Source organism: Oncorhynchus tshawytscha, unplaced genomic scaffold, assembly GCF_018296145.1.
Source record: "Oncorhynchus tshawytscha isolate Ot180627B unplaced genomic scaffold, Otsh_v2.0 Un_contig_4934_pilon_pilon, whole genome shotgun sequence".
Taxonomy (NCBI): Eukaryota; Metazoa; Chordata; class Actinopteri; order Salmoniformes; family Salmonidae; genus Oncorhynchus; species Oncorhynchus tshawytscha.
The window spans coordinates 495,477-522,500 of NW_024609814.1; the positions used below are offsets into that span (position 1 = coordinate 495,477).

Here is a 27,024-nt window from a genome sequence, read left to right on the forward strand (position 1 = left end):
TCTCTTTCTCTCTCAACAGCTATCTTTATTTCTCTCTCTCTGTAACCCTTTCACTCTCTTGTCATCTCGGTCTCTCTTTCTCCCCTCTGTTCCCCTTCTCTCTCTTTCCCTCTTTTCTCTCTCACATGGACCACCCCACACAGCTTGACTCAACCAGACTCCAAACTAGTACAGTCATTTATTACACTAGTGCCAAACAGACAAGTGCTGTGAGACTACCTTTTAGCCTTCCTAGTTCACCACGCACGCACACACACATGTTGATGATGCATTGTACTGTTCATAAGAGGATACTACTGCACCAGTCGGTCATCACCAGTCGGTCATCACCAGTCGGTCTTCACCAGTCGGTCATCACCAGTCGGTCATCACCAGTCGGTCTTCACCAGTCGGTCTTCACCAGTCGGTCTTCACCAGTCGGTCTTCACCAGTCGGTCATCACCAGTCGGTCATCACCAGTCGGTCATCACCAGTCGGTCATCACCAGTCGGTCATCACCAGTCTGTCTTTACCAGTCTGTCTTCACCAGTCGGTCATCACCAGCCACGACAAACTGTTTTTGTAAATAACTCCCATTGAAATGTAGTGTGTCAGTTGATGTAATAGGATAGTAATGCTATGGGTCTGTCATCACCGTAGAATACATTTAATTACCCTTTTCATTGTGAGGGATGGCCGCATTGTCCTCCACTACCTACTCTAGGATTAACTGTCCTGTTCTCCTCCTATCGAAACCCTAGTCCTCCACCAACTGTTACACTTGTCAATCTTGATTAATTCAATTGAACTCAAACAAATCTTAGTTAGGGACCAGAGATGTTCCTAGTAAGGTCATGTTTGTTTTGAAGGAAAACTGGCCCTAATCATAGTAAATAGAACTCCACTAAAGTTATGTGGCTCGGTTACAGCATCCTCTGTTACAGCATCCTCTGTTACAACATCCTCTGTTACAGCATCCTCTGTTACAGCATCCTCTGTTACAGCATTCTCTGTTACAGCATCCTCTGTTACAAAATCCTCTGTTACAGCATCCTCTGTTACAGCATCCTCTGTTACAACATCCTCTGTTACAGCATCCTCTGTTACAGCATCCTCTGTTACAACATCCTCTGTTACAACATCCTCTGTTACAGCATCCTCTGTTACAGCATCCTCTGTTACAACATCCTCTGTTACAGCATCCTCTGTTACAGCATCCTCTGTTACAACATCCTCTGTTACAGCATCCTCTGTTACAGCATCCTCTGTTACAACATCCTCTGTTACAAAATCCTCTGTTACAGCATCCTCTGTTACAGCATCCTCTGTTACAAAATCCTCTGTTACAGCATCCTCTGTTACAGCATCCTCTGTTACAACATCCTCTGTTACAGCATCCTCGGTTACAGCATCCTCTGTTACAGCATCCTCGGTTACAGCATCCTCTGTTACAACATCCTCTGGGGCAGCAGGGTAGACTAGTGGTTAGAGCGTTGGGCTAGTAACCGCAAGGTTGCAAGTTCAAATCCCCGAGCTGACAAACTGTCATTCTGCCCCTGAACAGGCAGAACAGGCAACCCACTGTTCCTAGGCTGTCATTGAAAATAAGAATTTGTTCTTAACTGACTTGCCCAGTTAAATAAAGGTAAAATAAATAAAAAATATATCCTCTGTTACAACATCTTCTGTTATAACATCCTCTGTTACAACCACAGCTGACAGACAGATAAATGCAAACACAGTTTTGACCAGGGTCTATAGGTCTCTCATCAAAAGTAGTGCACTATATAGGGAATAGGCTAACATTTGGGATGCAGCCAGGGTCTGAGAGGAGACTCCGGGGAGGGAATCACATCTCTCCAACAGGGACCGAGCCTGACGGACGATTTAGAACCTGTTCAATTTAATTCAGTACTAGTAGATCAAAATCCTGACAAAAACCACCTAAGAACAGTACTTATTCCAAACACTTTTTTCTACTTCTTACGTCAGGGGTGGGCATCTACGGCCCGCGGGCCCAGCCCATTCAATAGCTAAATTCATGGCAGAAAACACCTAAAATGGGCACTCATTCCAAACACTTTCCCTTCCAAACCGTAGTAACACAGCTACAGATGTGGTGGTGGTACCACTGGTTACACTGTGAGTCAGAACAGAAGAGAGAGGGCTGGACTGTTCTCCTATTCTGAGAGTAGCTGTTGCACGTACACGCGCACACACATAGACACACATACACAAGCTGTAGCTGCCACGTCAGATGCTTCTCAACTTCTTGGCTGTCAGTCAGGAGACGCAGAGCTGATTCAGGGTGAAAAAAATGAGCTTGGCTTTAAAGCTACAATCTGTGATCTAGGAATATGTTCTAGAGTTCACTTTCAACTCTAGATTGATTCTTGAAGAATATAACTTGCGTCGTGAGCCTACAGCACAACTGTCCTTATCCTGTCCTATCCTATCTTATCCTACCCTATCCTATCCCATCCTACCTTATCCTATCCTATCCCATCCTACCCTATCCTATCGTATCCTACCCTATCCTATCCCATCCTACCCTATCCTATCCTATCGTATCCTACCCTACCCCATCCTACCCTATCCTATCCTATCGTATCCTACCCTATCCTATCGTATCCTACCCTATCCTACCCTAACATACCCTATCCTAACCTACCCTACTCTATCCCATCCTACCCTATCCTACCCTACTCTATGCTATCCTACCTTATCCTATCCTATCCTATCCTACCCTATCCTACCCTACCCTATCCTACCCTACCCTATCCTATCCCATCCCATCCTACCCTACCCTACCCTATCCTACCTTATCCTACCCTACCCTATCCTACCCTATCCCATCCTACCCTATCCTACCCTACCCTATCCTACCCAATCCTATCCTATCCTACCATATCCTATCCTACCCTATCCTATCGTAAACCCAAAATACAATTTTTTTTATTACTTCCTCGTTTACAAACTGCAGTATTGCTGAGAACGAAACCCGGACTGTAGCTTTCAAATGTGCAGTGCAGCGGCCGCAGCCGAGCCAAGCCTCACACCACCACTGTGGCCAAATGAGTCAAGCCAGAGTTATAGCTGCTACTTCATCACCAACAAAAACAGCCGTGTGGGTTTGACCTCTGCTGCACTGTTCAATCATGCTTCAGACTGCAAGAGAAGATGGTTTCAGGATGGAGAAGAGAGAATTCCAGAATGTTTACTGTTATCAATAGTCCCGTTACAGTGTGCACGTACACACACACTCGCACGCACACACACACACACACACACACACGCACACACGCACGCATGCACGCACACACACACTTTAGGGCAGGGAAGAGAACACACAGGGTATATAAGAATCAGATGTACAATAGGATTCAGGGTTTACGTCGTTCTTCAAATGGAGAGCTGCTGTATTGTGTGAGTCAACATTACAGTTTCTGCCTTTTCAAATATGTGATTCTTCAGGGGGAAAGGAAAGGGAACTCTGTCTAAGTCTGTGTCCCAAATGACCCCTCATTATCATAGGGCGCAAGTCAAAAGTAGTGCACTATGTAGGGAATAGGGTGCCAGTTGACACGCAGCCCATAAAGGGGGATAGAGGAGGATTAAGAGGAGGCACATTTCCATAATATCTGATTCCTCAGATAGGTACTTGGCTCGTAGCACTAGCTCCCTCTAAGTAGAATAATATGGTCTGTGTCCCAAAGGGCACCCTATTCCCTGTATAGTGAGCTACTTTTGACCAGAGCCATATGGGGCCCTGGTCTAAAGTCGTACACTATATAGGGAATAGGGTGCCCTTTGGGACACAGCCGTGGTTTTGATGCATTAGTATCAGCATTCCATCACATCCCGTAAAGAAACTCAATATGTTTATTATCAACCATTTTAATCTGGAGGAGTAGACAGGAGTCAGACAAGGTGGAGAACCAGGTCGGGTTTAACATAGAGGCTGACTGGGGAGGGAAGTTGGGTAACTGTCTTTGGGAATGAATGACATTCCGTTCTTAGACAATAGACTGGCAAATGGAGAAATAGTTGTTAGATCGGCTAGACGGGCTGATTTCCAAGGAAAGCTAGCAAAGTAGCTTTTTAGTTTAACAAAATCTGAGATAAGACCCATGGCTCGCTCTTACTGAGAGAGAGAGAGAGAGAGAGGGTTTGTGTGATATTGTGTGACGTGTGTGTGTGTGTGTGTGTGTGTGTTTGTGTATCTCCTGTACTGAGAGAACTCTGAGACACAGAGACAGTGAGCAGTAGGTTACAGTACTTACTCTGGTCACACACACACACACACACACACACACGACAGGAAAATCTAGGCGTAATAACAAATTAAATGGGAAGTTTTTCATCATTCCGATATTTGTTTAAAAGCTTATTTGTTTATTCACTTATAAACCTCCCATAAAGCCTCCAACTCAAAATTCCTCTGTTTGGAACACGAGAGAGAACATTCAAACAGTGTAAATTCCCATTGCTGGGAAAAGGATCGGCTCTATTCCAGGACCAATCCATAACATCTGAATATGAAAAGAAATACATTGAGCGCAACCGGGAAAACACAAACTGCCGGGAACGAGTTCAATGCTCATTGGAGATGTATGTTTTCCCTCCTCCATGGTTGCCCCCCAAATAGCACCCTATTCCCTATATAGTGCACTACTTTTGACCAGGGCCCATAGGGCTCACAAACTCCCACTACTCTCACTGAGCTGGCTTGTTGTCGCTCCTGTTCCAGTTAACACACCACAAGCCAGAGAGAGTACCGCAAAAATGTCTAAATCAGCATCATTAGGCCTGTGTGCTCTAAACACACACGTTTCCCCTGAGTCTGGAGCCCTGGTGTGTGTGTGTCTTTAAGTCAATAAACACAAACATATCACCATCTCCCACCCAGCCACAACCCCTTCTAGCTATCTTGCCTCCCTAGTTGTAGCCACCAGCCCCCCAATGCCGCCAACCGCCCTCACCACCGCATCCAATACCGCCAACCGCCCTCACCACCACACCCAATACCGCCAACCGCCCTCACCACCGCACCCGATACCGCCAACCGCCTCACCACCACACCCAATACCTCAACCGCCCTCACCACCGCACCCAATACTGTCAACCACCCTCACCACCACACCCAATACCCTCAACCGCCCTCACCACCACACCCAATACTGTCAACCACCCTCACCACCGCACCCAATACCCCTCAACCACCCTCACCACCACACCCAATACTGTCAACCACCCTCACCACCGCACCCAATACCGCCAACCACCCTCACCACCACACCCAATACCCTCAACCACCCTCACCACCACACCCAATACTGCCAACCGCCCTCACCACCACACCCAATACCCAACCGCCCTCACCCCAGCACCCAATACCGCCAACCGCCCTCACCACCACACCCAATACTGCCAACCGCCCTCACCACACCCAATACCGCCAACCGCCCTCACCACCACCCAATACCGCCAACCGCCCTCACCACACACCCAATACCGCCAACCGCCCTCACCACCACACCCAATACCGCCAACCGCCCTCACCACCACACCCAATACCGCCAACCGCCCTCACCCCTCACCCCACAGCACCCAACCGCCAACCCCTCACCACCACACCCAATACCGCCAACCGCCCTCACCACCACACCCAATACCGCCAACCGCCCTCACCACCACACCCAATACCGCCAACCGCCCTCACCACCACACCCAATACTGCCAACCGCCCTCACCACAGCACCCAATACCGCCAACCGCCTCACCACCACACCCAATACCGCCAACCGCCCTCACCACCACACCCAATACCGCCAACCGCCCTCACCACCACACCCAATACCGCCAACCGCCCACCACCAGCACCCCAACCGCCCTCACCACAGCACCCAATACCGCCAACCGCCCTCACCCCCACACCCAATACCGCCAACCGCCCTCACCACCACACCCAACCGCCAACCGCCCTCACCACCACAACCGCAACCCTCACCACAGCACCACGTGTGTGTGGTGAGAGAGGGGGCTCCAAATGTCTTTCATTTGCGGGTCCGACTCCCAGTTGAAGAGTTGCATGTGTGTGACTGTGTGTTGAAACTCCACAGGTGAGATTGGTCAAATGAAACTAGGAATAACGTAAGGAGTAACAATGGAAAGGGTTAGAACTGAGTTTGGGGTAAAACCTTCTAATCCACATCTGCATGTGTTTTACTATGGTTTCACATTAACTTACAATTGCCTCTCAGCACATGTTTGTGTGTGTGTGTGTGTGTGTGTGTGTGTCTCTTCCCTAATCCATATGGTATTATCAACCGTCATTACGGACAGTTTAATAACGATCATCATCAGAGTTGACTGATTCTTACCATGTTATTTTGTAATTGTCAATATTTCTGTCAGGTGGATCATCTTAGAGCAGGGGTAGGTAACTACATTCAGCCTTGGAGGGTCGGGGGTCCCGAAGATAATTATATTAATCTGTACACTGCAAATTGACCACAACTACACGTAAGCCCAAAAAGAGATTGTATTTGGACATTTCACTCGTTTCATACTTTGATTACATTGAGACAAGATCACGTTTCTTTTTTATTCCTGGGAAAATATGTGCTTTTTAGATATTTTTTGCTGAGTTTCAAACAAATATATGTTTTATTGTGTGTTTGTTTTTACTAAACTTTGGCAGGCCAAAAATAATCCTTCCCGGGCGGTTTTGACCCGCGGGACGCCTGTTGCCGACCCCTGTATTATATTATAGGAAGTAGTCTGCAATCAGATTGAAAACAGAAGCAGCAGGCACCTGAATCCAATTCATTTAACGTGACCCTTCCTGAACAACACTAGACCCTCACCAAGCATCAATGTGTAGAGGAACACATTTGGGCCAATGGAATATATTCACATGGACAGAGAATCAAGACAACAGCCATGAAGGAGAAATGTATGTATCGTGAGGCCGGTACTCGCACAAACTCAAGATGTTGTCAGTCACATCAAAACCAAAAAGTCTGCACTACTATAGTGCACTACTTTTGACCGGGGCCCATAGGGTGCACTACTTTTGACCAGGGCCCATAGGGTGCACTACTTTTGACCAGGGCCCATAGGGTGCCATTTGGGATGCAGGCCTGGCCCATCTTGTCAAGCCATGATTAGTGCATACTAACGTTGACGTGTCAATACTGTCAATGTGTGAAGTGAAAAGCAGGTCTGTTCAGCGCTGCACGGCCTGCGGCCTCATACTCCCGTTTTCAAAGACACCTGTATGCACGCATACACACACACATCTGTATGCACACATACACACACACTCATCTGTATGCACACATACACACACACTCATCTGTATGCACACATACACACACACTCATCTGTATGCACACATACACACACACTCATCTGTATGCACACATACACACTCACTCATCTGTATGCACATCTGTATGCACACATACACACTCATCTGTATGCACACATACATCTGTATGCACACATACACACACACTCATCTGTATGCACACATACACACACACTCATCTGTATGCACGCATACACACACATTCATCTGTATGCACACATACACACACTCATCTGTATGCACACATACACACACACTCACCTGTATGCACACGTACACACACACTCATCTGTATGCACACATACACACACACACACCTGTATGCGGGAAGAAGCAGCTTTAGAAGTACAGTGCAGTACGTTGCCATGGCATTTCGCATCACACAACAGTACTCTGATTTAAATGTATATATAATCTAAATAAATGAATCGCAAACGATGTGACTTACTCTACGAGCATCAGGGTCACTTGGCCAAGTCACTGTGAAGAATCCTGAAGAAGTCTCCTCTTAAGTCAATCTATGCAAATGCTGCTTTAAAAAAAGTATGCTTGAAAATGAACAAATAAATATATGAAAAACAGAAAGGAAGGAATGTTACAATAGAGTTCCAGCTAATTGTGATGTGACCTGTTGATGTGAGGGTCTGTATGTGCTGCAGACTGGCCACAGAGAAGTCTCTCTCTAATACAGCACACACACTCATTCTCCCTCTCTCTGTTTCTACACAGACACACACACACACACTCATTCTCCCTCTCTCTGTTTCTACACAGACACACACACACACACTCATTCTCCCTCTCTCTGTTTCTACACAGACACACACACACACACACACTCATTCTCCCTCTCTCTGTTTCTACACAGACACACACACACAGACACACACACATGCACTCTTTCTCTCTCCCTACACACACAATCTCTTTTCCACACAGGCCTCCCTGCCTCCCTCTGTGTGCTCACAGCTGTGGATCTTGTACTGGGTTCACCTAAGGTAAAGATATGGTATATTACGTAATGGCTTATAGATTTTTCCACCCCTGGAGGGCAGCCAAAACCCTCCTCCTCTCTCCAGAGGAGTGAGAGCAGTGAGTTGAGAGTAGAGGAGAGCAGAGAGTTAGAGAACACTTTGTTCTACTGAGACTGACTGACTGTACTGTCCAGGCCTAGCCCAGCTAGCACACTTCTACTACAGTGGTGTACGGAATCAAAGGACGTTTTTCAGTACGAAAAGTACTGGACTGACTGACAGAGAGAGAGAGAGAGAGGGACAGAGAGGGGGGGCAGAGAGAGAGAGAATGGGGAGGGACAGAGAGAGAGAGAGAAGGACAGAGAGGGGGGCAGAGAGAGAGAGAGAGAGAGAGAGAGAGAGAGAGAGAGAAGGACAGAGAGGGGGCAGAGAGAGAGAGAATGGGGAGGGACAGAGAGAGAGAGAGTGAGAGAGAGAGGGGGGACAGAGAGAGAGAATGGGGAGGGACAGAGAGAGAGGGGACAGTAAGCTGACAAGGTACAAAATCTGTCGTTCTGCCCCTGAACAGGCAGTTAACCCACTGTTCCTAGGCTGTCATTGAAAATAAGAATTTGTTCTTAACTGACTTGCCTAGTTAAATAAAGGTTAAAAAAAAAAAATAAAAAAAAAGAGAAAGAGAGGGGACAGTAAGAGAAAGAGAGGGGACAGTGAGAGAAAGAGAGGGGACAGAAAGAGAGAGAAAGAAAGAGGGGACAGTGAGAGAAAGAGAGGGGACAGTGAGAGAAAAGAGAGGGGAAAGAGAAAGAGGGACAGTGAGAGAAAGAGAGGGGACAGTGAGAGAAAGAGAGGGGACAGTGAGAGAAAGAGAGGGGACAGTGAGAGAAAGAGAGGGGACAGTAAGAGAAAGAGAGGGGACAGTGAGAGAAAGAGAGGGGACAGTGAGAGAAAGAGAGGGGACAGTGAGAGAAAGAGAGGGGACAGTGAGAGAAAGAGAGGGGACAGTGAGAGAAAGAGAGGGGACAGTGAGAGAAAGAGAGGGGACAGTAAGAGAAAGAGAGGGGACAGTAAGAGAAAGAGAGGGGACAGTGAGAGAAAAGAAAGAGGGGACAGAGAAAGAGAAAGAGAGGGGACAGTGGGACAGAGAGAAAGAGAGGGGACAGTAAGAGAAAGAGAGGGGACAGTGAGAGAAAGAGAGGGGACAGTGAGAGAAAGAGAGGGGACAGTAAGAGAAAGAGAGAGAGGGGACAGTGAGAGAAAGAGAGGGGACAGTGAGAAAAAGAGGGGACAGTGAGAGAAAGAGAGGGGACAGTAAGAGAAAGAGAGGGGACAGAAAAAGAGAGAAAGAGAGGGGACAGTGAGAGAAAGAGAGGGGACAGTGAGAAAAAGAGAGGGGACAGTGAGAGAAAGAGAGGGGACAGTAAGAGAGAGGGGGCAGTAAGAGAAAGGAGGGGACAGTAAGAGAAAGAGAGGGGACAGTAAGAGAAAGAGAGGGGTCAGAGAGAAAGAGAGGGGACAGTAAGAGAAAGAGAGGGGTCAGAGAAAAGAGAGGGGTCAGAGAGAGAGGGGAGCGAGAGAGGAACAGAGAGAGAAAGAGAGGGAGATGTAGAGAGAGAGTGAGAAAGAGAGGGGACAGGGACAGAAAGGGGGGCAGAGAGAGAGGGGACAGAGACAGAGTGAGTGAGTGAGTGAGTGAGTGAGTGAGTGAGTGAGTGAGTGAGTGAGTGAGTGAGTGAGTGAGTGAGTGAGAGAGATAGAGGGGGGACAGAGAGTGAGAGAGAGAGGGGACAGAGAGCGAGAGAGAGGGGAGGGACAAAGGGAGAGAGTGACAGAGACAGAGAGAGAGAAAAAGAGTGAGAGAGCTGCTCTATATTGATGTGATATTGATGTGACAGTCTAACATGCCTACAGCATTAGACGCTCCTGTCAACACCTCCCCATGCAAACGCTCCCTGTGGTACAAACACACTAAAATAAATGACCTTCAATGTGTGTTGTGTCATGCAGAAGCACTGGTACTCTAGACCTATGGTATCCTATGATCAGATCAACTGGCAAAGGGTACTGTATTACACATACACTAACCTATATCTAGCTGTATGGTTGACGAATGCTTGTTCCAACCACAGGACTAAATAGAACACTAATCATACACATGTATCTCTATGGTCCCATCTAACGGGGATCAAACCAATCAGGCTGTTCTACCTGCTTCATATGCTGTGTTATTACTTCTTTAACCTAGCAGCTAACCAATCAGGCTGTTCCATTGAAGAATAGCCGTAAGGGACAATATATTTATTTATTTTACCTTTATTTTACCAGGTTAAGAAGAAATTCTTATTTTCAATGACGGCCTAGGAACAGTGGGTTAACTGCCTGTTCAGGGGCAGAACGACAGATTTTGTACCTTGTCAGCTCGGGGATTTGAACTTGCAACCTTTCGATTACTAGTACAATGCTGTAACCACTAGGCTACCCTGCCGCTCCATATATAGCAAGTGGTCACATGGTGTCTTCTGCAGAAAATCGTAGCCATTTTTCCAATCGCTTCTTATGAGAAACCAATTATTATATTATCGAATATATATGTTAAAAACACCTTGAGAATGGATCCTAAACAACGTTTGCCGTGTTTCTGTCGATATTATGGAGTTAATTTTGAAAAAAGTTTGCCGTTGTATAGGTAGCATTTTCCAGTCAATTTCTCAGCCAAGCATGATGAACAAACGGGAGCTATTTGCCTACAAAAATTATATTTTTGGAAAAAAGAAACATTTGCTATCTAACTGGGAGTCTCCTGAGTGAAAGTATCCGAAGTTCTTCAAAGGTAAATTATTTAATTTGGTTGCTTTTCTTATTTTCGTGAAAATGTTGCCTGCTGCCAGCAGAGCCTAGCATAGCATTATGCCATGATAAACTTACACAAATGCTTGTCTAGCGTTGGCTGTAACGCATATCTTGAAAATCTGAGATGACAGTGTTGTTAACAAAAGGCTAAGCTTGTGTTTGAATATATTTATCTCATTTCATTAGCGATTTTCATGAATAGGAAAAGTTTCTAGGGGTATTTATGTCCGCTGCGTTATGCTAATTCGTTTGAGGCGATGATTACGCTCCCGGATCCGGGATTGCTAGTCGCAAGATTAATGGAATGGAGCATCTCCGAACTGAGACATGGTTTTCACGGCTGACTGCCTGGTTTCAATCATGTCAGAACGATCCACGTTACACTTTCTTCATTTCTACTGAGAAGAGCGTGACATCTATTTGTTTAATAAAACCCTTGTATTTTTTTGTCTATAATAAACGTCTCCCACCAAATTTAGCAAGGGCATTTTCCCCATAAAATACATAGCTCTATAATATAGAAATGCATTCATGGAATTGCTTACCAGCCAGGGGCATTTCTCAGACATAGAATACATACAGAATTTGATTTTTTTATTTTACCTTTATTTTACTAGGCAAGTCAGTTAAGAACAAATTCTTATTTTCAATGACAGCCTAGGAACAGTGGGTTAACTGCCTGTTGTACCTTGTCAGCTCGGGGATTTGAACTTGCAATCTTCCGGTTACTAGTCCAACGCTCTAACCACTAGGCTACCCTGCCGCTACACACACTATACATGAACTCAATAGAACTGCTGTTGCAGAAATGTTGCAGAAATGAAGGGAGAGGATCTTATACATCTAATTCCCGCTGGATGCTTGGACATACAGTGTTCAGTCACTCTAATTCAACATAGAAAATACATATAGAATATAAAAACGTATTCAATAGATCTGCTTTGTCAGAAATCAATGCCTATACGTTGATCTAGCGGCTCTAATTAGATCTTTCTCTACTGTGTAAGTGGTCTGTGTATGCGTGAGTGGTCTGTGTATGTGTGAGTGGTCTGTGTATGCGTGAGTGGTCTGTGTATGAGTGAGTGGTCTGTGTATGCGTGAGTGGTCTGTGTATGCGTGAGTGGTCTGTGTATGTGTGAGTGGTCTGTGTGTGTGTGAGTGGTCTATGTGTGTGTGAGTGGTCTGTGTGTGGATGCATGATGTGTCAAATCCTCTTTGGAGAAAAACCCTACAAAGTAACTAGGAGCTTTCATTTCACGGTTAACCGCCTTGTCCCATTCACTGGGTTAGCTACCCGACGAAAAAGAGAAGAAACTAAAGAAAAGAAAAAAAAACACAAACGGGTGAGTCAGGGGGAGGAGGGGGAAACAACAACATCTCCTCCAGAGTTGAGGATCCTTCCCAACCGTTGCTCTCTCTTCAACAGAGGCAAGTTGACGAGGAGAAGAAAGTGGAGGGAGGAGGAAGAAAAAGAAAATGGGAGTCTCTTCTCTTCCAGGGCAGCTGCCAGAGAGCCTCTTCTCATCCCTCACTCCTCTCATCCCTCACTCTTCTCATCCTTCACTCCTCTCATCCCTTACTCCTCTCATCCCTCACTCCTCTCATCCTTCATCCTCTCATCCTTCCTCCTCTCATCCCTCACTCCTCTCATCCCTCACTCCTCTCATCCCTCACTCCTCTCATCCCTCACTCTTCTCATCCCTCACTCCTCTCATCCCTCACTCCTCTCATCCCTCACTCCTCTCATCCCTCATTCCTCTCATCCCTCACTCCTCTCATCCCTCACTCCTCTCATCCCTCATCCTCTCATCCCTCACTCCTCTCATCCTTCATCCTCTCACTCTCCTCTCATCCCTCACTCCTCTCATCCCTCTCCTCTCATCCTTCACTCTTCTCATCCCTCACTCCTCTCATCCTTCACTCCTCTCATCCCTCACTCCTCTCATCCCTCACTCTTCTCATCCCTCACTCCTCTCATCACTCCTCTCATCCCTCACTCCTCTCATCCCTCACTCCTCTCATCCTTCACTCCTCTCATCCCTCACTCCTCTCATCCCTCACTCCTCTCATCCCTCATTCCTCTCATCCCTCACTCCTCTCATCCCTCACTCCTCTCATCCCTCACTCCTCTCATCCTTCACGTATTTCATTACGTCTTTCTGTTATCACGTCTTCTGAAAGTTGTCTCCAAAAGTTGTCTCCAAGCAGAATCACAGACTTTGGTAGCGTCCCAAATGGCAACCTTTCCCCTGTAGGCCCTGGTCAAAAGTAGTGCACTGTTTAGGGAATAGGGTGGCATTTGAATAGGGTGGCATTTGGGACACAGCCTCTCCCTCCTTACCTTATGTATGTTCCTGGTTGGTAGTTGGCAAACGCAGGCTGGTCTGTCTGTAGACTGTGTGGGCTCAGGCTCAGAGGATGCCTCACAAATGGCACCCTAGGAACAGTGGGTTAACTGCCTGTTCAGGGGCAGAACGACAGATTTGTACCTTGTCAGCTCAGGGATTTGAACTTGCAACCTTCCCGTTACTAGTCCAACGCTCTAACCACTAGGCTACCCGCCGCTACCCACACTATACAATTCTACCCGCCGCTACCCACACTATACAACTAAATAGTGCAGTACTTTTGACCAGGGTCCATAGTGCATAATGTAGAGAATAGGGTACTATTTTGGACACACAAAGAGTCTGTGGCCTTCATCTATCTACACCGTTTCATTATTGGTATGTGTGTACATTTGGTTCTGATGTCTGATAGAATTTAATACCCTACAGAGGGAACTCATGAGTGAATTGAATGATTCGGTTTTTCAGAGCTCGACAATACACTTTATCTCAAATCTTTAAACTAAGCAAATAGGTGCCTTATAATGGCCACATTTCACATTGAATATAAAATGTGTTTTCTCATGGTGAGATTGGCTTGGCTGAGGAGAGGAGGATACGGCTGTTTGTCATCTATTCTTCTCTCTATCGTATCGACACCCACACACACACATATTGTACCATACTGAACTGATTATAGTTAACTTCTTCCCTCCACCACAATCCTCACTATGTATATCTGGAACGTGTGTGTGTTTGTGTGCGTGTGTGTTCCACAGCAGTATATCGCAGACCGCCACCAGACCGCTGTAGGGGCTGCCTGCTACCACTGGCCACGGCTCAGCCAAAATCTAATCCATGCTGGGGGGTTGGGGTGTGACACACACACACACACACACACACACACACACACACACACACACACACACACACACACACACACACACACACACACACACACAGGGGACAGTCAGCAACCTATTATCCTGTGCTGCATGGTGATTGTGGAGGGGCGGCGGTAAAGTGTGGTAAATCCATTTTCCATGGGCGGTCAGGAAGACTGCACAGATAAAAAGATGAACAGACTTAACTCGTCTTCCTCAAAGGCAGGAGGAGAGGAGATGCACCCGGCCCCCGACCCCCGGCTCCCGGCCCCCCGACCCCCGGCTCCCGGCCCCCCGACCCGGGATGAGAGATATAGTACAAGGTATCCTACAGGACTTCAGCTAGCTGGGACTTGTGCTTGCATCATTAGGTTACCAGTGGTAGAGATGGAGCATTCTGTTTAAATGTGGCGATGTATATATGCATGTACATTCTGTCTCATTATGCATACAGTATAGTAAATGTATATACATGTATTATTACATGGATGCGTACAAGCGTGCATAAACACATACAGTAAATGTACACATTTACAAGCACTGCAGTATATATAACAGACATAGTCCTATACACATAGAACATATGTACTAGCACAGGGCCCACCAGGCAGAACTGACCCCAGGCAGAGCTACGCCCAGGCAGAGCTGACCCCAGGCAGAAGCTGACCCCAGGCAGAAGCTGACCCCAGGCAGAGCTGACCCCAGGCAGAGCTGACCCCAGGCAGATCTGACCCCAGGCAGAACTGACCCCAGGCAGAGCTGACCCTAGGCAGAAGTTGACCCCAGGCAGAGCTACGCCCAGGCAGAGCTGACCCCAGGCAGAGCGGTGTGATCCATTAGCCTGGGGGAGATGAATAAGTAACCAGAACACAATGTAGTGCAGGGTGTCACCCTGCCAGGCAGCGCCGGTGCATTCTACCCATCCATCACCCCAAACCTTATGCCTATTCTCAGCTCCACCATCATAGAAATACAACGACTAGAATGGGCATCTCCATTCAAGTCAATGTTCCCTGATAGGTGGAGGGGCTGCGGGTCCCATTCTAATAGTTATATTTCTATGTCCAACACCAGCTCCTGTCCCCGTGTCGGTGTGGTGAAAAGTGACACCACGGCAGGAACGATGTTACCAGCTTGGTAGGCTATGTTACCGGATCAAGGGAGGCCACCTCGGCTTACACCAACACCACCGTACACCCCAGTCACCATCCGGTGCTGGTGTAACCAAAACCCACCGCTGACGCATGAGGTCCCTGGAGGACAAACTGGGTGAGAATAACTCACACTACTGACAGACTTACCGCCTGACATCAGGACTAAGGCCTATCTATCTTTACCTGACGACTCAAACTGAATCCTTCCACTGCTCTATGTTAGCTACATAGTCAGTCTGAGACTGACATCATTGAAGTTGTTTGTGGTGATGTCAAAATGAAGATTGTTGGACAAAACAAAGTCATCAGCAATTGGATCATTTCTAACCAATCAGAGTATCAAAGCCAGTGATGAATTTTCTAAAAGCTGCTTTACCCACATGTATTTCTGGTGCTGGCCCAACCCATCAGTTTCTGGGACCAATCAGAATGGTTAGAATGTGTTCACGTTCTAGACATCTTTGGGGAGGTACTCAGATCCAGACTCATTGCGGAGAAGAAACTGACGTCCATGGGAGTAGTATTTGGCTGGAGCAAGGAGTTTGGGTAGCCAGGCAATATCTATGTAACATGGCAAGCTGTAACTTAAAAGTGTAAAAGGCAAATGAATCTATTTGAAATAGTTGAAAAATGAGACATGTAACATACATTTTATTTTGTGATTTCTCGACTGTACCAAATTGATACATTGCATAATAAATAAGGACATCATCATCAACTACTGAATCATTCATTGGTGCTTCCAGTACTGAAGTGATGAAGGAAGGGGTTAACCTACAAGCATTGACAGGGCTGGTTCCAGGCAGACATGACATCACTTATGGCCTCAGGCCGCTTTAAAACTTTTTAAAAAATGTCTCTCCACCCCATGGCAAAATGTGTACAATTGCAGGATATCTCGCTTAGGGCCCCCAAAAGGCTAGAGCTGGCCCTGCACATTTATCCCTGTGCGCTGACCTGCCCAAATCTCGTGGCAACGCTTCTCAATCACACTAATATGGACACACATACTGCGGTGTCCTTGCTTTCCCTTCACACGCAATGAAACTACAACTACATTATTCTTTGAGAGATAATTATGGCATCATCTCTATCACCAAACGTACATTACCTAATGCTCACAGCTATGTTTGGCCTAAACTCATTTCTTCCTTTCAAGTCGACCATAACGCGGGCATTCATTGCCACACACGGCTCAGTGCGTTTTATGTAAGCCTACGCATTTGATCTTGAAATCAATTCTAAAACAAGTGGGGAATATACTAAACATAAAATATATACATTTTTTTAAACCATTAAATCGACCAACAACTAAACGCATGTCCAGCAAGGGTTACGTATTTTGTTATCAAGAGCAGCAGAAAAATTAATGGGTTGGCACTGTGCGTAAAAGGCAGACTGCGGAAGCCTCGTGAAAACGCAAGCAAATCCAGACTCGACGCAGTGTAGCCTGCAATAAACATCACATTTTCTGGGAAACTTGAGTGGAGACTGAAGCAATAATTGATATCCAAACACATTACATAAAACCTTTATGCAAATGGTTCCCTCCTCTCCTTCCTCTCCCTACAAAAAAAACATAAAACAGTGCCATATTCCTCCTCAAAAACCCTCCCAGCGCCACTTTGCAAATGTACTGATTTGGCTATCCATACTTCGCGTCCATTACGCGTCATGCCCAAGGTCCCTCACCTAAGCATGTCCATTCCAACAAAGCTTTTATCCTCATTAATAATGTATCACTGATTGTTTACGTTTGTTACCACATGTCCCCATTGCTGATGGTTTCATTATTAACAACATGGTTAAATCGAAGAAAATGTAAAGTCAATCTCCAGACAAAATGGTTGATTCCGGAGGAACGCGAGGATAATTCCCGCGGGTGGTATGATAAGCACACACACACACTCTCTCTCTCTCTCACTCACCGGAAAACCAAGGTTAATTGGCCCTCTGAAAACTCCGTTCAACGCATGGAGGGAACTTTTTAGTCAAAAGATCATATCGCAAGAATTTGCACAACTTGCAAACATATAATATTGGAACAGGCAAGAAAAAAAGATCATGTATTTCCTTTCATATTCTCACTGCCAAATAATCTGCATAATGTCTTGAGGCCAAGCAAATTTGACTGCCTTTTTTATAATGCAAATACTGAATATGCTACTAGATTTAAATTAAATCAGATCATTATAACGCTGACAAATCAATTACTGGTGAAAAATCTATCAGTCGCGAGGAAAACAAATCAGCTCACAGAAGCTTAACAAGATCAATATGTATTGCGCATATGGGCAGCATGCACGCGCATATGGGCATAATGCACGCGCTCGCCGCGCTGCTCGGCTCATGTAGGCGGATCTGTAGCCAATTAATTTTAATTAATGGAAAGAAAGAGAAACATGATGCGCGCGGAGCTCAACCCCATATGCACTTGGCTTGGAAATATATCTAAACTAAATATGCAGTTTTTGAAAGAAGTGCCCTGAATAAATGTATAGGAAAATAAAACATAAACAAATTAAATAATGCCAAGTCTGAACTCTTACAAGCTAAATTACATTGACCCCAGCTGACCAATATGACAATATCTATCTTTAAAGAAATAATTAATGCTGTTTATGATTTTCTATAAGAAATACGTTTCTTTAAGACTGACATTTCTTCCACAGTGATTTTAGCTGAAGCGTTGACTGTGTCCTGTGTCTACTACAAAGAGCTGACGGAGAGGGCCTACATTTCTCCCCAGCCAAACATGCGGTTACTGTTCCTTAGGCCTAATTCTAAAACTGAACACTTGTTACAGAAAGTGAATAGAAATCACAGTGACAACAACACATCCAATTGTATGGTTAAAGTAGGCTATTAAGTCCAATTAAAATAACGAAGGGCATTCATTAATTCATGGAACTTCGAAAAACACTTGCAAAGCTGAGAAGGCCGCGTCTGGAATCTGGACTATTATGCGTGTAAGCACTTCCGTGTTGGTAAAATAAAATAATATTAATTGTGTGAATTATCCTATTAAAATTAAGTCAGAAATGCCATTAAAAATGTACAATTCAACCTCAGCCACAAGTAAGGCATATAGGCTATACTGAGAAAAGGAGCTAAGGCCCCGTGACCTATAGATCTACTGCACGGCTATACAGGCTATATTTTAGCATACAATAATAGTGGTAAAAGACTAAACAAAATAGAACATCAAGACGCACACTGAAAAAAACAAAACGTTATAATATTCGTGTATTTTTAGAAGAGGAAGCCCTACAGTTTACTGCCTATGGGACCACCAGACAAAGGAAAATAGTGAAACGAGTGCTGAGATTGTGACATTTAAGGCGATATTCAAATCTAAGTGTATAATAGGCCTACTGTCTGTCTGTAAGCTACTTCCGTCGAGCTTCAAGGGGCAAACAAGTTCGGTCCTGCCGGTCCTGCCCTGCACTTCTCAGTTATAGGTGAAATTCGCACCGCTCCGTACGCGCTCAAACGCTTTTTCTCAGACGGCTACAGTGAAGTCCAAATATACACATCCAAAGTCTTAATCACATGTTACATGTTTTTTTAAAGTAAATTAATAAAATCATATTTGTCCTGTTGTTATTTCATATGCATATAAGCAGCATAGGCCTGCTGTCATGAGGCTACGAAACGGATTCCAGTGAAACGGGCCAGTAAATTGCACTGTGACCTAATTTGAAGATTTTCATCTGAAATAAATTAACCAGTCACTTAGATTAGTAATTTTCTATTTAGGTAAATAGGCCTTCATATGACTTGTCAGCAGCAAAACTGTTTAAGTGCATAAACACATTAGCCAAAAGCATATGATCCAAAATCGCTTCCTTGTGTGCCATATTTTTTATTTTTAAAATACTACATGTTGTATCAGTATATAATTGTTAAATGTAGCCTACAATACTTGATTCTCCAACCACTGTCAACACATATCCGAATTCCAAACCAACCGAGGGAAAAGCCTCAATGTTAGGCCTATAAATACCACATTAAAGTTACGCACAACGGCATTGCCATTTCATTTCTTGCCTTTTGCCGTCCACAATAACCCCAAAAGGAATATCAAAACCAACACTCCCTCATGTAGGCCTATGTATTCATCCGTATTCTGCCGTAAAGGTATCTCGTTCAACAAGCAAATATCAACTCAAATAAAACAAGCAACCTTTACAAATGTACTCATCTGGCCTATACAGTCAGATGTCAAAGGCCTATAAAGTCTTCATAGTTTAATGGCATATTTCTCCCTTCATTGTCTAGGCCTGTGAGGTTGCTTCAGTTGTGTGTGAAATGAAAGAAAACTACAGGCCGATAACGTTCCCCATACTCGATTACATACAAGGAATCTATAAGTATACGCGTTACAATATTGTGACCCCAACACAACCCAATGCTGAGGGAAAACGGGCATGCATTCCCGCCGTCCTCCGAAATAATACACCTTTCCTTCTACCCGTATCATCCTAAAAACTACATTTATCGATTGGAAATGTAAAACTGTATTTCAACTAACTCTATACGGACATTTGCATGTGACAACAGAACAGAAGCCTAAAGCTGAGAGCCCGGCTACAGCTGTCGTGTGGGTTGAATGACAAGCACAGTGACAGTCGCTCAGACACCTCCATAGCCACCGCAACTATCGCAACAAAGTTAGAAAAATCGTTAATTTCCATGGAAAAGCACTCGAAAACTAATACATTCAATGATGGTTCTTTTACTTTGTTGACATGGTTGTGTAATTGTTGTGTTTTTAAATAGCTATAGGACAGCATAACAGGCGACTAATGTAGGAATAGCGCGAGCCCCGTTCCCTCCTGAGCACTTCTCTCCCCTCCTTTTGATATAAAATAGATTCAGGAGAAGCGCCATTTTCTCTTCTAACCATGTGTAATGAAACGCACAAGAAAGCCTGTTGGAGAGATGCCATCAAAGGGGAAGAGGGACAGAGAGCGGAGAGAAGCCGAACACACCATCTGAAACGAGCGGATAGCGAAAAGGTCCCTAAAACCAAATTATTGACTAGCGGCACCGTACATGGACAACGACAACATTAAAAAAACAAAACATCCGGAGAGCTAAAGTGGAGGCAGGATACCAAAGAAAAGTAGAGTTTTTACCTGTGTCAAGCAGTAAGGGAGTACATGGTTATTTTAGAGTTCATAAAGTGGAATCTTATTCAAGTTGGATAGAAGTTGGAAGTCCGCTGCATGTGGTACTGCATTGCAAAACGCTCCGCTGTGCCCCTCGCGCTCACTCTATGCTGTACCACTAACCCCGCCTCGAGCTGAAAGTGAAAGCCTACACAAACTTTGGGGGAAAGTTTGTGAACTCTTTCTGACACACACTCCCCCCTTCTCTCTCCCTCTATTTCCCTATCAAATATTCAGATGTAAATCGTGGCGCTTTATAAAGATGTGATCATGTTGGGAGTTGGATAGAGACAACATCAAACTTAAAACACCAACCAACATTGACCGCAATTATAACGTTGAAACAGCTACTAACCCTGATCGTGCCAACTGCCAAGCCCTTACTTGCCATCACGTGTTAACGTTGTCAATTGGTATTTCACTGTCTGTTAAAGACAGGTTGGTCAAATTACAGGGTCCCTCACTCATCATAGTCATGCACATTACCCATTATTAATGTGTGTGTGTGTGTGTGTGTGTGTGTGTGTGTGTGTGTGTGTGTGTGTGTGTGTGTGTGTGTGTGTGTGTGTGTGTGTGTGTGTGTGAGACAGGCATTTGAACACCTTTCTCACACACATAGTAATATAAAGTGTAGCCCACTTGAACAATAGGGTATAGACGGCACCACTCCAATCAAACAGGGGTGGCCAGCACTTACAAACCGCACGTCTCACAACTACCAGAGACACTCAACATTACGTAAGCCTACCATTTCTTCTTCTGGGTGTGGGTATATGTATGATCTTAATTCGACCTATATTGTCACAGTACAAGATTAACAGGAACAAAAGAGTGATCAATATAAGATCCTACATCTGTAAGTCACTTTGTATAAAAGCATCAGTGAAATATCCTATTACTGTATATATGTATAAGGGGACCTAACCACAGTACTACAGAAAGAACACCAAACCTCTTTAACCCCAGCCATCTGTTATAGTCATCTACAGGCTAATAGAAAGTAAGAGTCAGCCACAATTGGACTTGTGTTGTCTGAAGAGAACATAGTTCTGTTTTTAATCAACGACTGGCTGGCTGACTGACTGACTGGCTGGCTTATCCTTAAACACCCTGGTCAATGTTCAGCTGGTTGATCATCTCGGGTCAACCTCACGTTCTGTATGTATAGCTGCAGGGAGAGCATATGATGCACACACACACACACACACACCCTGTCAATCACACTGCTTCTCCTGCATCCCGCCAATTCACCCTTGAGGTGAGGTAGGAGAATGTGTTCAATTTGTCTGTCTGTCTGTCTGTCTGTCTGTCTGTCTGTCTGTCTGTCTGTCTGTCTGTCTGTCTGTCTGTCTGTCTGTCTGTCTGTCTGTCTGTCTGTCTGTCTGTCTGTCTGTCTGTCTGTCTGTCTGTCTGTCTGTCTGTCTGTCTGTCTGTCTGTCTGTGTCTGTGGGGGTCTGTCTGTGTATGTGTGTGTGTGGGGGGGATTGTGTGTGTGTGTGTGTGTGGGGGGATTGTGTGTGTGTAGGGGTGCGGTTTTGGAGGGTTTGAAGTCACCCCGGAGCACGAGCGCCAAGCTGAGTTTTTGGGAGCCGTTGAAGCCCAGTAGATTTACGAGACCTCAGCCCCATGCAGCACTGTGCATTAGGAATGCTGTGCAGCCCCTACAGAACACACACACAACAGAGAACATAGCCATATGCACGCACGCATTCATACACACACACACCTACACACACTATGCTACACCACACTCTGTGGCCAATTAAAGAGAGCAGAAGAGGCAGAAATAAAGATTGAGAGAATCAGAGAGAGAAAAAGTGAGGGAAATCAGAAAGAGGGGGATCCAATTCCAAATCCCCCTCTCCTCACCACACCCTGCGGCACAGGCCCAACAACTCCTAGTCTTTGTGCTCTGGCTCTCTCTATCTCCATCTCCTCTCTGGCTCTCCATCTCCCTCTCTCTCTCTGTCTCTCTGGCTCTCCATCTCCCTCTCTGGCTCTCCATCTCCCTCTCTCTCTCTGTCTCTCCATCTCCCTCTCTCTCTCTCTGTCTCTGTCTCTCTTGCTCTCCATCTCCCTTTCTCTCTCTGTCTCTCTCTGTCTCTGTCTCTCTCTCTTGCTCTCCATCTCTCCCTCTCTATCTCTCTCTCTGGCTCTCACTCTTTCCCTCTCTCCTTGGCTCTCTCAATCCCTCTCTCTGGCAGTGACCCAAATGACACCCTATTCCTATATAGTGCACTACTTTAGACCAGGGCCCATAGGGTTCTGGATAAAAGTAGTGCACTGTGTAGGGGACAGGTTGCCATTTGGGACATAGACAATCTCTGTATTCATCACAGGTTGTTGTCTTAACAGATCCTCTCACCCCAACCACTAACAACCCAGGAGTTCTAGAGCCCCAAAATTAAGGGAATTCTGAATTCTGATTCCATTCTCCCCACAATGCAAACTCCCACACACACACACACATGCACACACACACACACACACACACACACACACACACACACACACACACACACACACACACACACACACACACACACACACACACACACACACACACACACACACACACACACACACACACACGCACAGACATAAACACACAAACTCCCATGCATCAAACAACCAGTTTTGACCATTAGTAAGTTACCTCAAACTCCCAAACCCACAGGCTAAATCTGCCATTAAAAAACACATGGGAAAACCATATGTCATCTAACGATATTTAGTGCCTCGCGGTTGGTTGGTTGGTGTGTGTGTGTGTGTGTGTGTGTGTGTGTTAGGGCCTTGCCGTTTCTTCTTTCTACACACTGAAGGAGTACGGCACTATGCATACTTGCTGTTTACCATCGCCTGTGGCTTGGCTATTACATACTGGAAAGTGATGTAGCATATTGATAAAATCATTAGCACGCTCAATGTGCCAGACAGGTGGCTGGAGTCAGAGGCCTTCAGAAAGAAAAGCAGAGGGAATGTAGCGAGGACATAAACAGTCATGTCTCTGTTACTGTGCAGAGACATTACACATGCAGACATGTACAATAGTCCCAGGTGTGTACATGTGAATATACAAGGCTCAGACTGTCAAAGCAAAGAAGTAACAGAAGGGAAAACAGTGTACTGTACTGTGAATAGTAAGTACGATATGTATATAAATGAAACATGAATGTGTGCATTATATGTTTTGAATGCTGAACCTGTTGTGGACGTTTTCACTCCCATGATGCAATGGCCATATCATGGAATGCCCTGATATATTTTGATATATTTATATTTTGATAAATATACATTAATATTTTGATAAATATATATATTCTGGGCCCTGGTAAAACATTTTTAAAAAACTATAGTGTAGTGACAGTTGTAGTGAAGGTAACTGGTAGTAGGGAGATATTGTGTGTGTGTGTGTGTGTGTGTGTGTGTGTGTGTGTGTGTGTGTGTGTGTGTGTGTGTGTGTGTGTGTGTGTGTGTGTACGTACCCTGTAGGAATCAGACACAAGAAAACACTCGGGCATCCCGGGGCCTCTCGAAGGGTCTTCATTCACCAGGTACGTGTCAGTGGCCTGAAACACAATAATTCATTCATTCATCGCTGATTGGATTTATATACATAACATAACACAACATAACATAACAACACACACATCACATTTGAAGGCCTAAATTGCAGTGGTGTATTAGTGAATTACATTACAAGTAGTTTAAGCCTTATCGTTAAGCAGCCTGAAAAATTCTGGGAAAAGCAGCCCCTGCTCAAGGATTTGGTACTACAGAGAACACCTTTCTGTTTTACTACTGAAACATTCTGTTCCTCACATATTTGTTTTCTCCCATTTTGATTATAGATTAACAAATTAACATACAGAACACAAGACACAATTAAAGAACAACCACAGAACGATTATGAACAGGCAGCTAATTATCCTATTGTTCACCTTGATCACCATGAGTTGGCACCAATCAGAGCTTTGATTACATTTTAATATTATCCCCTACAACAGGGTTCCCAAACTCCGTCCCACCCCCACCCCGGGTGCACATTTGTTCTTTTGCCGTGGCACTACACAGGTGATTCAAATAACCAGCTCATCATCCAGCCTGGATGATTTGAATCAGCTGTGTAGTGCTACTGCAAAGAACATCTGTTAAATAAAGATGACATCCAGGATACAGGTAACTAGAAGTACACAAACAAAAAGCAAACCTGCACACAGATAGTTGATTCTTTTCTTTGTTCACCTTGGCCATGTTGTTGGCACAAATCACATCATTTGTTTACATTTGAATGTTACCCCATAGACCCCAAGACAAGACTAGAGATTGCTTTCTTCAATGGAAAAGAAAACTACACCTGTGTTCATTTCCAATTCCCACACGGAAATGACAGTTTGCATGCAGTAGTCTGTATTAGTCTGTATTCAGAGGGGAAGTGTACTAACTATTCTGTATTCAGAGGGGAAGTGTACTAACTATTCTGTATTCAGAGGGGAAGTGTACTAACTATTCTGTATTCAGAGGGGAAGTGTACTAACTATTCTGTATTCAGAGGGGAAGTGTACTAACTATTCTGTATTCAGAGGGGAAGTGTACTAACTAGTCTATATTCAGAGGGGAAGTGTATTAACTAGTCTGTATTCAGAGGGGAAGTGTACTAACTATTCTGTATTCAGAGGGGAAGTGTACTAACTATTCTGTATTCAGAGGGGAAGTGTACTAACTAGTCTATATTCAGAGGGGAAGTGTACTAACTATTCTGTATTCAGAGGGGAAGTGTACTAACTATTATGTATTCAGAGGGGAAGTGTACTAACTAGTCTATATTCAGAGGGGAAGTGTATTAACTAGTCTGTATTCAGAGGGGAAGTGTACTAACTATTCTGTATTCAGAGGGGAAGTGTACTAACTAGTCTGTATTCAGAGGGGAAGTGTACTAACTAGTCTGTATTCAGAGGGGATGTGAACTAACTTCTCTGTACTCAGAGGGGAAGTGTACTAACTATTCTGTATTCAGAGGGGAAGTGAACTAATTTGTCTGTACTCAGAGGGGAAGTGTACTAACTAGTCTGTACTCAGAGGGGAAGTGTACTAACTATTCTGTACTCAGAGGGGAAGTGTACTAACTTGTCTGTACTCAGATGGGAAGTGTAATAACTAGTCTGTATTCAGAGAAGCTTAATTTGTATTCTAAAGGAAGGGAAGGTTCTGGCAAGGGCCTGTTTTGTTTGTTTGTTTGTTTGTTTGTTTGTTTGTTTGTTTGTTTGTTTGTTTGTTTGTGTGTGTGTGTGTGTTTGTGTGTGTGTGTGTGTGTGTGTGTGTGCGCGTGCTCCAGTATGTGTGTGTGTGTGTGTGTGTGTGTGTGTGTGTGTGCGCGTGCTCCAGTATGTGTGTGTGTGTGTGCTCCAGTATGTGTGTGTGAGATATAGCTCCATTTCTTTCCAGTTCTGCTGTGGTTGATTGGATCAGGCTAACCCACTCCACTCCACTTAGTTTAGCTGGAGACCAAATCCCACAGCCAGGTAGCTAGCCGCACAGTTCTGTGAAATCCTATTTCAATTTCACAACTTTCCCAGATAGACCAGGAGAAAGAAACACACACATTGTTGCCAACCTGGCCCTCACCCCCCTTCTATATATCCACAGCCTACCTGGCAGACTGAGATTATATTTATATAATATAAGCACACGAGTGCAAACATAATCACTAACACATATATGCATTTGTACATGCCCTCTGACACTAAAACACACACACACACACACACACACGTGCGCACCACTTGCAGTGCCGACACAAAGCCCATAATAAGAGCCAGACGTTGGCAGACCACACAACCCTGAGTTGTGGTGAAAACAAAGGCTATTCATATCCTCCACTCGGAATGAACGCTCTCTCTCCATTCCCTCTCTCCTTTCCTCTCTCTCCATTCCCTCTCTCCATTCCTCTCTCTCCATTCCCTCTCTCTCCATTCCCTCTCTCTCCATTCCCTCTCTCTCCATTCCCTCTCTCTCCATTCCCTCTCTCTCCATTCCCTCTCTCTCCTTTCCTCTCTCTCCATTCCCTCTCTCTCCATTCCCTCTCTCTCCATTCCCTCTCTCTCCATTCCCTCTCTCTCCATTCCCTCTCTCTTTCCCTCTCTCTCCATTCTCTCTCCATTCCCTCTCTCTCCATTCCCTCTCTCTCCATTCCCTCTCTCTCCATTCCTCTCTCTCCATTCCCTCTCTCTCCATTCCCTCTCTCTCCTTTCCCTCTCTCTCCATTCCCTCTCTCTCCTTTCCCTCTCTCTCCATTCCCTCTCTCTCCATT

At 45.0% G+C, this 27,024-nt stretch overlaps 1 protein-coding gene across 1 annotated transcript in view; it reads right to left on the reverse strand.

Annotated features, from left to right (window-relative positions):
* Positions 1–27,024, reverse strand: part of nfixa (nuclear factor I/Xa) — a 159,347-nt gene that overhangs the window by 121,179 nt on the left and 11,144 nt on the right. The window contains 1 exon segment of the mRNA XM_042318697.1: positions 24,200–24,283. Within this exon segment, the coding sequence (XP_042174631.1) occupies positions 24,200–24,283 (84 nt within the window).